Source organism: Triticum aestivum, chromosome 5D (genome assembly GCF_018294505.1).
Source record: "Triticum aestivum cultivar Chinese Spring chromosome 5D, IWGSC CS RefSeq v2.1, whole genome shotgun sequence".
In the NCBI taxonomy this organism is placed as follows: domain Eukaryota; kingdom Viridiplantae; phylum Streptophyta; class Magnoliopsida; order Poales; family Poaceae; genus Triticum; species Triticum aestivum.
Window position 1 is genome coordinate 58,202,413 of NC_057808.1, and position 13,745 is coordinate 58,216,157.

The following is a 13,745-nucleotide window of genomic DNA, read 5'->3' on the forward strand; positions in this document are numbered from 1 at the left end:
GTGGGCTAACGACTTCGTCATCGCCCAAGGCAAGATCGACTGGTATGAGGTTTGCAAAAATTGCTATCACCAGCGGGCTCGGCATTCGGGATCTTCACCCCTGAAGCTTGTGTGTGATGACGAAGTTCCACTCTCGACTCCATGACGATCCTACACATCTTTGGCAATCCTGGTTTGCCGATCACTATAGCTGGTCCATCAGGTGCGACCTTGGCGACACCAACCATCTTGGCACCCCAACTTGCAAATGCATCATCACAGATCACACTCCTGCCTAGGTTCTATGCTTGGAGCAAAGTTATCAGAGGGGACCACGAAGACACCCAAAAAAAAGCAAACAAAATTGTAATATGCATAGCATAGACCTAACCTATGAAAAGATCCAGTTAAGTTAAATACCCAGTGCTCCTAATCAAATAGAGAACTCTCAGTAATTGTTCCAAAAGAGGTGAATGGGCCTACGTTATGAACATGTAGAGGAGATCGACCCTTGGCATTTCATCGAACCACTCGTTTTCTTTTCTGCCCACGAGCTAGCGAGCTGATCCTGACCGTACCCACACGCACGATCAAACGGCTCCGGAATGGACCGATCTGAAATCGCGCCGGTAGTCCGGCGCCTAGTAGCGCCCCCGAGAAAAGGAAAAAATGGAGTAAAAGAAAAGGGAAAAGAGTGGACGTGTGCCTTCCTCCAGCCGCGCATATCCCGTCGCCTTCGCCGGCCCGAACCACCCCGCCATTACTGCAACCCAACCATGTGATGCTGCGGAGGAGGCGCCATTAAGCCACCACCACGCCATCTCTTCCCAGGGACGATGCGCGCGAATACGCTGAGAGCAGCAATGGCGACGGCGAGGATGGCGATGTCGTCGCTGTCGTCGCCGGCAAGAGCGCTCTCGTCCGCGGCCGCGCCCCCTCCCCCCTCCGGCGTGGCCATGGTGCAGGGCGCGTCGCGCGGCATCGGGCTCGAGTTCGTGAGTGCCCCCGAATCCTAGCTCGCTCCTTCTCCTTCTTCCTCTGTCCTATCCCCATTCCGTTTGCGCATCAGCCCTCGCGCTCCTCCGTATTTCCGATTCGCTCACCGCGTACCCGCATTGCCCGCGTGCGGCAGGTGAGGCAGCTGCTGCGGAGGAGCGACCAGGGCCGCGTCGTCGCGACGTGCCGCGCCCCCGACTCCGCTTCTGAGCTCCAGGAGCTGAGGCGGGAGCACGCGGGGCGCCTCACCGTGCTGCCGCTGGACGTCACCGACGAGAGCACCATAGAGGTAACGGGGTAACCTCTCCCGCTCTCTTCCCCCTCACAGATTCCCAAGGTGATGCAATGATAACACGAGTGGATCGAACCTTTCCATGGCAGGCCGCCGCAGCCGCAGTTGGGGAGACCCACGGATCTCTCGACCTACTGATCAATGCCGCCGGCATCCTTTCGATCCCAAATGTGATACAACCAGGTCTGTTCCTCACATTGGAGCAACTGCTTTCCAGCTTGCATTAGGTGGGTTATGGGATTATAATGGCTTATCTGAAACCAGGTTGCTCTGACCTCATGTTGCAGAGACCTCGTTGAGCAAAGTTCAGAAGTCATCCCTGCTACTGGCATATGAGGTCAATGCTGTCGGTCCTATTCTAGTCATCAAGGTAGGGATTACCGCCTTTCTTTCTGCTCCGAATTGTGTCAGCATTCTGCTAATCACAGCGGTGTGCTTACCACGGTGTCTGAACTGAGCTTTGTTCTTGTCAGCACATGCGCCCGTTCCTGAAGATTGGTGCGAGCTTGGGAACAGGGAAAGGTTTCTCGTTGGTTGCAAATATGAGCGCTAGGGTTGGCTCAATAGGAGACAATGCTCTGGGAGGCTGGCATTCGTACAGAGCTTCTAAAACAGCACTGAATCAATGTATGTTAACAGCAAGATGCATGCTCCATTCAGATTTCACTAGCTTGTTATTGACTAGTTCATACCATTCTTGTTAATTTGTTATCATGATAGTTTTCCCTCATGCAGTGTTTTGTCAATTTGATCCAGAGCAAACTAGTCCTCCCACAATTATGTATGTACCTTTCTTTGTCTTAGATTTCTGAAATGCGTGCATTGGTCATGTCTTTGCAGTGACAAAGACTGCATCAGTCGAGTTGGGCAAGAAGGACAACATCGCCTGCATTTTGCTGCATCCAGGAACAGTCGACACCGATCTCTCACGGCCGTTCCAGAGAAATGTGGCCAGAGATAAGCTCTTCACGAGGGAGTTCTCTGTACATAAGCTCCTGTCTATCATCGACAATGCCAAGAAGACTGACAACGGGAAGTTCTTCGCTTGGGATGGCCAAGAAATTCCTTGGTGACCACTGTTTTCCAGTCAGTGATCATTTCTACCCCAATTTTCTTCTTCAGAACCACCTGTGTTTATTTTTAGCCTTAAAACTCAATGCCTGAACCCAGCTCAAGTAAGATCTCTGATATGAAAAGCATGTGAAGTATATTTCCCTTTTCTCTCCATTTTTAACTACTTGAAAATTATGCATATATGATGTTTAGCGCTGAGTACAACTTTACAAGTCAAGCTTGTTTCCTTGTATATGTATAAGCACTGGTGCCTACAGTCTACTAAATTAAGTACACACATTTGCAGTGGGAACTTTCTTGTCTCCCAGTACATGTCAATTGCACTAAGCAAATTCTGGTCAGAAGTAACCTCTTCATACTGTGACTCTCTTTGTCCGGTTAAGTCATACACAACTTGTGGTTAGATCCCAGCTTAATCTCTGTACCAGCATCAACGTTCAAGTTGACCAATTCGTGCTATCCCTGTGAGTGAAGAGTAAGGCTGCGAGTTCGTTTGGCACTTGGCTGATTTAGTATGAATCCTGATGGGCATGGGGATAATTTGTACAAATCATCGTCGGTTTGATCAAATCTGAATATTATAACGGCTGGACTGTCTTGTGGGAAAGAACCATCAAACTGTAATGGATTTCAGCAAATCCATGTTTTTTCAGTGTCCTGTGGCAAAAGCCAAGTTTTAATGGTGTCTAGGGGCTAATTCTGCCAATTTGTTATGGCATGAGATCCTTGTGTTTTGCCTTTCTTAGGAACATGGTAAAGCGGCAACTCATAAATATTTTGCATCCCAAGTAGCTATGTCTCTCCATGATCAAGGAGGAAAAAGGGCGTAGCATTATAGTTTGGGCTAATCTAATATTTTAAAACACCAGAGACAAACATATAAGGCTATAGATTATGACATTAAACAATAGCAAGAGCAAGTAGCAAACTTGTGACAGAAACCACCTTCATGCCATGTTCTTCACATAACTGTCAAACGTACATGTCGTATCAATCGGAAAAATATCACACATCACCACAATACCTTGCAGATCTTATTAGAACACCTTATGTGCCACAAATATTCCTGACAAAAGAAAATTAATATGATTAATCAGTTGTACATATAACATTAAAGTACACCGATGGTTTTTATTGAATGTCTATGCATGTACCTGAAAAGAGGTTGTAAATGGCCTTATGGACAACCTCTGTCTGCATCCACAGAAAAATAATACTATGTCAATAACCTTCTATATGCCTTGGTATTTATGTGCATTAGTTTTGGGCTAGCATGTTAAAGCTTTCTTTTTCCGTTACCAAGCTAACATGGTAAGCTTATTTAATATTGTACATCATGTTCTTATAAAGGATAGGGCTCTTCGATAAACTGGTTTCTTAGGTATAGAGTATAAACAGATATAGTTTCCAATTATTATCAAGGTTCTGATACTTGAGATATTACAAACTCAAAAGGCACTTTGGAGAATTTCTCGTTCGATCGAACAACTAGATACAAATGATCTAATAAATCCTCTTATATAGTTCAATTGAAATGGCTATTTGCATTCATCCATTTGAGAACCATGGTACCGTAAGAAAGGTGATGAAAATACTTACTAAATAAGAAGAATATGTATGGGTATTACGGATCTTGATCGGCTGGGGCCAGTCTTGATTGATGGTCTCTATCTGGACATACATGGGAGCTGCACATTAAAGAAGAGTAGAAATGGTTGAGCAGAGTAAGAAAAGATGACCAAAGATAGCGCTGCACAATATTTAAAAGCTGAAGCTTTGCACTAATACTTAACCTCAGGATTTTCTATGTTGTGACCAATCAAAATTGTTCTACAAAGCCTGTTAGTGCTATAGTGTGTCATCTCCATCACTATAATACCTCTAGTACTACCGTTTGATACAATAGGGTATGCCCCATTAACTTAACTGTGTGCTTCCCCTGTTCTTTTCTATAAAAGAAACTATGGACAGGAAGATGGGCAGATTGTCTAGGTACCTATGTTTGCCACAGAGAAATGAGTATCTTCTGCACATTACTTCAAAAGAACAAACAAAAGCTATCAAAAGATAAATATAGAAAATTACTAGTGTACCTTCGCAGTGGTTGTAACCATCACCAATGTACTTCACACCTTGCAAAACTGGACATTCACAAACTGTTCCAGTGGAGGTGTCCTACATGTGCACAAAACAGCATACATGAAGCTAAACAGAACAAATATTTAGCACATGAAGTAACGTAATCTGGAGAAAATAGAACAGTAGAACATGTACCTTGCACGCAGTCACGTTAGCAGCCATATCTTGCCAACAACCGCCATTGTTGTCCAAGCATTGATTGGTTTGTATGTCTTCTTCTTGATCGGTAGACAATTTACAATGAGTTTACATCAGTAGTTTATGAGAGGTGACATATAGGATTTCGGGTGATATGGTGTAGACTAGAAATATATTATCTACTACCACCATAACTAAATATATAAGCTTGTTGCCGTCTATACCTTTGTACAGATTAGTGTAGTGTCTATAACATTATACCAGTCCATTTCAGGCTGCTACTATACACGTTCAGAACCCTGGTCTGTACCACTATACATGCCGTAATGCACGGGTGAGTTAGTGAGCTACAATTTGGGAACTTAACGGAAAAGAGACCTTTGGCCGTGGGTCTGGAATACACGAGGGATGGGTTCATGGCCTTGACAGGCGCACCGCAGGATGAGAGGGGGGACAGTGGGAGGAACGACGGAAGCAAAGGCTAATATTTATAGCCAGGAATTCCTTTGTACATGGATTCAAGACTCTTTCGAGCTTAAAGATAAAACTGCCTAACATAAGTACATAACCTTCATCCAATCCAAGAACTCCCTAACTCAACTTGCAAGCAATCTAATCTTAAGGATAAGTATCGGCAAGGCTGATCTGGGGAGAGCGGTGAGGGTGGTATGCGGTTTCCAATAGTGGTGCCGCACACCTTAAGGTATGTGCGTGATGACCATCTTAGCCCCATGGGCTCCTGGTCCATAACACTACTGCTTACATATTAGCACACCTTGAGAAAAAATCATGGGAACCAAAAAAATCAAACCTTCGTTTGAGCAAACAGATGGTTCATTATTTTCTCGAAAGCTGGCGCAGAGAGCTCTAAGAACTGCTCCTTTTTCAAGTTTCCCTGAGAAATAGAGATTCAATAAGAAGTTAAGGCTCACTAGTTACCGCACCTCATATAGCTATTCCGTTATTGAAATTGGAGGGACGAACACTGACCTTTGTATTGCCTATTGTTGATTACAAGTGTTGGTAACATAGTAACATCACTGCGAGAACCCTTGCCAATCTGTGAAAAATAGAAGAAAGAGCTGCATTCAGAACTAGCTCGGTAAACACAAAAGCTAAGATAGTGCTCAACTAGTAACCTGTGCATCTTGCTCATCTTTTAGCACAGGATGATCCTCGTCCGCATGAGGATCACCAACACACATGTCAACTGCTTTCTGACTAAGGCCTGCAAAACACATACACATTCACCAGCATTATTGTAAGTTTATAACTGCACTGCAATTTGAAACATAGAGTGGCTGGTGCAACATTTGCATACCAAGTGATCTGATTACTCCGGAAGCACATTCATGAGTGTACATCTTTTTCTTCATTGGGCACATAATAGCAAAATGAGTCACATAGTCCCACCATAACCAAGGCTTCCCAGTCTTCTTTGCAACTTTGAACACACAAATTTGATATAAGTTCTGAAGCACCACATCTCTCCCATCGTACCCTTTGCTGAAACCTTGTTCCGGGTCTGGCGCACAATACCTCCCATGGTTGATACATTGGGACTTGCACTGCTTGCTTAAGACAAAGTTCTCTGGGCAATACCAAGTAATGTAATGAGGAGTGAACTGTGTATAGCCCTTCTTCTCGAGTGTCTGGGCTACACCTTTGAATCTCTTCAGGAAATCAACTTGCTCATCGCATTTTGGACCACATTCATCGTTACCGTTTGTCCAAAATTCATACTCGGCACGCTCATGAGGGTGCGGCCGGGACTCCTCCCAGTCCAAGTTTACATTAACCAAGTCGCCATTGTTACTTGCTTTCCTTAGACTCTCCCCAAGGCTTTTGGTTATAAGTGCTGAAGGAATGGTAATATCCTGTAAGTGTAAATCGAGTGTTGTCTCTCCACTTTCTGGTTCGTCTATTGCAAATAAAGGTTCATTTCTGTGATTAACAATAAGGACTGCTGCTGCTCCTGCTTTCTGCCCATTCTGCACCTTGGTTGTGAAGTAACAACCTGTTCAAAGCAACCATATTGTATCATACAGTATATTACTCTACTCGGTCATAATAAGTATATGTGGTATTATAAATAGGTGTAGTTAGAAATCTAGAGGTCGAGTATGCGTATACTCTTAAAATACTTCGCTTTACATAAAGTGAACCTAAAAGTGTACATTAGTAATAGTATAATCTATTGGAGTGCCACAACGAATTGGCACATTAAGTGTAGTTAGGATTAATTATCACCAACAACTTGTTGGAGAAATGTACAAATCATCAGGCCAGTCGTGCAAAATAAAAAAATTGACTAGGAGAAAGTAGATACATGTATGAAAGGACTAACCAGGTAACTACTCCTTCCAGTTGGGAGTGTAAATATTTGGCATTTTGGAAAATGACATGGTAGGTAAACTACTCCTTCCATACGTTCTTGTTTAAACATATCTATAAATAAAAATGTAGTTGTGCTATTATGGAACCAATACTCAAGACAAATCTATGCATATTGCTATTGTTCAAACTAGATATCTTGAAATAAACAATTCTGTCCATTTTCCTGCCTTTTTTTGCCATCGATGTGATCTGAAAATCGTGTAATGGCTGCCTAAAGGAGAGCGGACGTCCTGCACGCAGATATCCAGCCGCTGCTCCAGTCGATGTGATCTGCGCATTAATCTTTGTTCAAACGAGAAAAAGGGACATACGTCGGTCCATACTTGCGAAATACCCGAGTCCACGTTGGTCTAGTGGGCTTGTCAGGTACACATCTGACGCAAAGGACCATGCATGCAGAGTGTGTAATTAGGCGCCAGACCTGGCGTGTAGCAGGTGGGGGAACATGACCCGATGACCCGATTGTCAACAACGGCGGTGGTGGGGCCGCACCATGCACGCATGCAGGGGACGCGTCCTCTGGTGTGTACGACGTATACGCTGCCCGTGAGCCCGCTGAGGGCATGGACGAGTGTGCAGCGTGGGCGTTCGTGGCCTAGCAAAAATGCTGTTAAAAAGTACGCCATGCTAGTTTGGTTATGTTGTACGTGTAGTGTTGGAGATCGCTTATGAGTTTTTTATTTATATAATATAAGTTGATAATGTATTAAGCGTTTTGTTTGGAATAAAACCAGGGATATATTTGGTGTTTATGGATGAACCATGTGATTACCGCGACTAATAAAAAAACATCAAAATGTTTGCTTTCCTAGCTAAGGCTGCTGCGGTGCTGTACAACATGCATTAACTGAAAACACTCCTGCTGCCAATGGAGCGTAACTGGGTTGTGCGGGTATATGCTGTTGCGTTGCGCGTCGTCCTCTCGTCTGCGCGCGTACCATGCTTGTGTCAGATTGTGGTGTCAGGTTTGGTCCTTTGAATACACATATACGTTTCAGTTTGCTCTCCAACGATCGGCTATACTCTAACTAGCACGTTTAGCTGATTCGAATCGTGACGGCACGCGTGCCGTCGATGCTCTGCGTGCAGCTGCCGCTGCGTTCAGAGATGCATTTCTCCTGCCTAAAGCTTGTACTGAATGTGCTGATAATATATGTTCAGGCTGACCTAATGGTCCGCCATAGGTACAATACTCTACTCTCTCCGTCTCATAATGTATGACGTGTTTAGACACTAGTACTCTTACATTACATTATAGGACGAAGGGAGTACTTGTGAGATGTATCTCGTCAAACAACCAACTGTAACTGCAGTATATGTCATTGTTAAATTTTAGTGCTCTAGTTGTATTGGAAAAATGGACAGGCTTCCACTATCAAATGATAATGGAACAAAAACATAATAAAAGCATCCCGATGCAAAGCGAAAACAAATGTAAAGGTTCCAGCTAACAAGTCTCGCCAAACGCTGCCGTATCTGAGCTAACAGCACAAAACAAGAAACGACAGTACATATTACAAGGGGGGGAGTGACCAAACGAATAGAGGTGACAAACGGAAACAGAAAAAGTTAAGATAGTGGCATAGAAGGAAGACAGTTTTTTGATACAACATGAGGAATTTCCATAATATTCAGTTGCACGTAAAGGAATTGCCTCTTAATTAATGCAACACATCATCTTTGAGAATTCAAAGTAGGTGTTTATGTAGATATGTAGATTGAATCAACGAAAATTCAAAATCACATCTTAGTCCTACCCTTCGTCTTTGTCCTTTGTTATACCTTGCAGCATATTTTAATTTCCACTACCGAATTAGGAATAAACATACCAGCCCTTCATACTTCATAATGCACGTTTGTACTAGTAGAGAAGCGTCTTAAAAAACCGTCGAAAACACAAAGCATAAATGATTTATAAGGAAAATGTAAAACAATTTGCAGGTGTACGATTGGTTGGTCCAATTACTCGAATCCTTTTTGAGGGAAGTAAGGGTTTTTTTCGAGGGAAGTACTCAAATCCTTCTTGGGCAGCAGGCACACATATCTTCAACTTCAAGCTCCCCACATCATCAATTGAACATCATTTTTTATCCACTGGACCTAAACCTCTAGTTACCCGTGTCAGTCTTTCGGTGTTCTGGGTCTTGTCGCACTGCGTAGCCACATCGCATATAAAGGGAAGGAGGGAAGGATGACAATGTGCGTAGTGTGTGTGGAGTGATGTTTACGCTTACTCGTGTTGACAAGCTCATGTTTGTGGGCACTTCGGGAACAGTGTCCAAAATAGTTGTGTTACCATCTTTTCTCTTGTGGGCGTGGAGCACATTGGAGTGCGGAGAGGTCGCCATTGCCGTGACCTTAGAACCAAGGTCCAAGGATGACTGGACCTTTCTAAATGGTAACAGAATGCAAAGACAAAATGAAACATGCAAAGTTGAGCGGTGACTTCTTTTTTTAGCGGAAGGTGGCATTTGTATATAGTGTTTCTTGGACCAAACCAATTGCGTTTATTGGGCCGAAGCTGGTGGCAGATGTGTGGGTGTGAAAGAGTGGGCTCTTCAAGCAGGCAAATTATCTTCGGCGCTTAACGGGCTGGTTAACTCGTTAGTCTTAGAACGCGCTCACGCATCTCGTAGGTGTACTTCCTATATGGGCCGGTCCATGTAGGTTATTTTTCTCACCGGTTTTTGAAACCTTCTAGAAGGTTCCAACGGTTTTTTTCGGGGGTGGTTTTCCTCTAATTTCTCTAGGCCGGGTTTTTTTTCTTTTTCGTATTTTCTTTATTATTATTTTCGCTTTTTATTTTTTAGTATTTTTGAAAACGTGAAGTTTTTTACAAATTCATGATTTATTTTCATATTCATGAACATTTTTTGTAATCAGTGCTTTTTTAAATCCACAATTTAAATCTGTTAACTTTTTTCAAATGCATGAATGTTTTTTTCAAACCCATGATGATCGAGCGAACGCGCAGATAAATAAACCCTATAACGGAAACAACGCTGCAAAGCGCTGGTCCGCATATAGTTCTCGTATGCATGATTCCACCTGAGTGCTGAATTATTTCATATAAGTGTTCCAGCAATTTGTGGTCACCTTATGGCAAGTGCCAGCAAGAAAAATAGTACTCAACCAGGCGATGAAAAATAGTACTCTCTCCAAATTGTCGCTGATTTAGTACGGATTGAAGTGAGTACTAAGTATAAGATTAAGAATTTCAGCAGTGGAAAATAAGAAAATTATCAAAGAGAAAAAGAAGGCCAAACAAGAATGGACAAATTTACTGTGTCTTACCTCCCCTGTCTACGAGCAAGATAACAGGAGGCCCGCCAGCTCGACGCGAACGGAAAGAGATGCCAAAGTCATCGAAGTTCATGCAGGCCATCGTGTTGGGCCTTGGGTAGACGACCACGCCAGTCATGGAGCCAGCGTGCTGCGGGAAACCGAAGTCGGCACTGGCACAGCCGTACGTGCCCTCGAGCTCCGGCGGTGACATCACCTTCAGGAGGCTGTTCCTCCGGGACACTTCGGACTGCCCATGGCAGCAGCCCAAGATCGCTGCCCAAATGAGCAGTAACCTCAGCATGTCGGCTGTGTCGATCGGATTGGATTGCGGAGCTAGTGATACTAGCTGCCTGCTCTTGTAATTAGGTTCAGGGGATGGATGGAGAAGAGGACAAGAGACATGGCGGGGAAAGCAGAGGAAGAGAGCGGCCGGCCGGCAGCGAAATGTCCGGGATGACAGCGACGGACGTCTTGGGAATTTCCGGGCGTTTCTTCTTGCGGGGTGCGTTCATTAGCATAAGAATTTCGAGGAACGAGAGTGTTTGTGCGACAATAAGTAAATTAATTATGCAAGTGCTGAATGAACAAGATGTCAAACGTACAATCCTAGAATGCTCCCTAGAGCTTACTCTAACTAGTTAGTAAACACTTCTGCAACCGAGCGTCATAAACCCTCCAACTGGGTGTCATGAACCCTTGTACTGTACCTCCTAAATGTTAAGTGCCGAAAAAGGCTCTTCGCACTGCCACCAACCGAAAGTCCTATTCCGATCCCGAACAGTAAACAATTAGTAATAAATAAAGAACGCCGATAACGCCCACACGTGTGGCCAGTGGCGAATCTACCAGCCGGGCTTTCATAGGCTCGAGCCTACCCTTCAAACTCACAATTTTTTATACTAATACTAGTGTCCTCACTGTGCTGTTGGAGATGTCCATCATTTGTACTCTGTCTCCATGCCTTGTACCGGTTTGTCTTCCCCATACTCGCTAATAACTTCTTTACACGGCCACCTCAAAAAAAGCTTCCCTTTGCACAGTCCATTGCAAGCTGCTCGCCGCCCGGGTGCTCCCCATGTCAGATACATATCTCTGCAACCCACGATCACTCGCAGACTGAGAGGCTTGATAAACATACACGCCTTGGTCATGTCAACTCATTAGCTCCTAACTTCCTTTTGGTAAAAAAATGATTTATTTAGTTTAAGATATGCTGGATGAATGAAAGTAATTCCCCCGTCTTGTAGCGTACTGCATATCTTCTGCTCCTATAAAAGACTCATTCGATGATGATGGTGTGTCTGCTATCTGTTATTTTCGACCATTAAATCTGTATCTAGCAACTGTGATGTAAGTTGTGGTATTTTTGTAAAAATATCCCACTTCTCTGCTTTAATTTACAAAAACAAATCAGTTTATTTGCACAAACGGATTAGGAGATAATTAATATTTTTCTTCAAAAAAGCGTTTAGTTTTTTCAGCGTAAATTTTGAGCCCACCCTCCATTTTCTTTCTAGATTCGCCGTTGCGTGTGGCATACTAGACATCCGCCCACACACCGTGTGTGGCGTGAGCAGGAGGCAGCCCACACGGGTTGTGTGTGCGCAAACATTAGAATTGCACACACGTATGAGCGCAGCTACTTCGTGCCATACGTCCAACAAGTACTACTCATCTCCACCCCGCGCGTGTGGCACGAAGCAAAAATACCCACACGTCCTGGTGCAGCTACGTTAGGTACCCACGGGATGACGATTTAGTTGTCATTCGGGATGGCAGATGTAGTTATCCGGGATGGCAAATGTAGTTGTAAAAGCATGTCAACTCTATCTGTTTTGGTTAACTATAGTTGTCATGTCTAATTTATGGTAGTTGCCGCGTGTAATCAAACCATAGTTGCCGTATGTGATTAACTACTTGCCACATATAGTCAAACAGTAGTTGCCATGTGTGTTTACCTAGTTGCCACTGTTGGGGAACGTATCAATAATTCAAAAAAAAATCAACGCATCACCAAGATCAATCTATGGAGAGACTAGCAACGAGAGAGAGGGGAGTGCATCTTCATACCCTTGAAGATCGCGATGCGGAAGCATTACAAGAACGCGGATGAAGGAGTCGTACTCGCAGCGATTCAGATCGCGGTTGATTCCGATCTAAGCGCTGAACAACAGCGCCTCCGCGTTCAACACACGTACAGCCCGAGGACGTCTCCTCCTTCTTGATCCAGCAAGGGGAGAGGAGAAGTTGAGGGAGAGCTCCGGCAGCACGACGGCGTGGTGGTGGAGCTTGCAGTTCTCCGGCAGGGCTTCGCCAAGCACTACTACGGAGGACGAGGTGTTGGGGAGGGGGAGGGCTGCGCCAGGGGAAGGGGTGCGGCTGCCCTCTCTCTCCCTCACTATATATAGGGGGAAGGGGGTGGAGGAGGCGCCCTAGGGTTCCCTAGGGGAGGGGCGGCGGCCACAGGGGAAACTCTAGATGGGTTTGGGCGCCCCCACCCTGGGAAACTTGCCCCCCAAGCCGGGAGGGGTGGCTGCCCTAGGGGAGGCGCCCCCACCTCTCCACGTTACGTGAGAGGGGTTGGGAGGGGCGCACAACCCCTTAGTGGGCTGGTGTGCCCCCTCCCCTTGGCCCATAAGGCCCCCCAACGCTTGTCGGGGCCTCCGAAACACCTTTCGGTCACGCTGGTCGTCACCCGTTACTCCCAGAACAATTCCGGACTCCAATACCCTTCGTCCAATATATCGATCTTCACCTCCGGACCATTCCGGAGTTCCTCGTCACGTCCGGGATCTCATCCGGGACTCCGAACAACCTTCAGTAACCACATACTATTTCCCATAACAACTCTAGCGTCACTGAACCTTAAGTGTGTAGACCCTACGGGTTCAGGAACCATGCAGACATGACCGAGACACCTCTCCGGCCAATAACCAATAGCGGGATCTAGATACCCATATTGGCTCCCACATGTTCCACGATGATCTCATCGGATGAACCACAATGTCGGGGATTCAATCAATCCCGTATACAATTCCCTTTGTCTATCGGTATGTTACTTGCCCGAGATTCGATCGTTGGTATCCCTATACCTTGTTCAATCTCGTTACCGGCAAGTCTCTTTACTCGTTCCGTAACGCGTGATCCCGTGGCTAACTCATTAGTCACATTGAGCTCATTATGATGATGCATTACCGAGTGGGCCCAGAGATACCTCTCCGTCATACGGAGTGACAAATCCCAGTCTCGATTCATGCCAACTCAACAGATACTTTCGGAGATACCTGTAGTGCACCTTTATAGCCACCCAGTTACGTTGTTACGTTTGGTACACCCAAAGCATTCCTACGGTATCCGGGAGTTGCACAATCTCATGGTCTAAGGAAATGATACTTGACATTAGAAAAGCTCTTAGCAAATGAACTACACAATCTTGTGCTATGCT

General features: G+C 44.9%; 2 protein-coding genes across 3 annotated transcripts; one reads left to right on the forward strand and one right to left on the reverse strand.

The window, feature by feature from the left end:
• The first annotated feature begins 671 nt into the window (after nt 1-671).
• Nucleotides 672-2,633, forward strand: LOC123119427 (C-factor). The gene is made up of 6 exons (XM_044539234.1): nt 672-974; nt 1,112-1,264; nt 1,357-1,450; nt 1,555-1,637; nt 1,741-1,894; nt 2,108-2,633. Exons 1-6 carry the CDS (start codon nt 816-818, stop codon nt 2,338-2,340), a joined length of 876 nt encoding a protein of 291 aa, XP_044395169.1. The 5' UTR covers nt 672-815; the 3' UTR covers nt 2,341-2,633.
• A 588-nt stretch (nt 2,634-3,221) lies between these two features.
• Nucleotides 3,222-10,662, reverse strand: LOC123119426 (vacuolar-sorting receptor 1). 2 transcript variants are annotated; one of them, XM_044539232.1, is made up of 10 exons: nt 10,310-10,662; nt 5,940-6,635; nt 5,758-5,846; nt 5,609-5,678; nt 5,430-5,513; nt 4,616-4,698; nt 4,435-4,516; nt 3,941-4,029; nt 3,496-3,535; nt 3,222-3,407 (listed from the first exon to the last, which is right to left on the reverse strand). In XM_044539232.1, exons 1-10 carry the CDS (start codon nt 10,599-10,601, stop codon nt 3,379-3,381), a joined length of 1,554 nt encoding a protein of 517 aa, XP_044395167.1. In that variant the 5' UTR covers nt 10,602-10,662; the 3' UTR covers nt 3,222-3,378. The 2 variants fall into 2 exon arrangements, with proteins under 2 accessions (XP_044395167.1, XP_044395168.1); XM_044539233.1 differs by having other exon boundaries at nt 4,616-4,695; nt 10,310-10,661.
• Between the last annotated feature and the right edge of the window lie 3,083 nt (nt 10,663-13,745).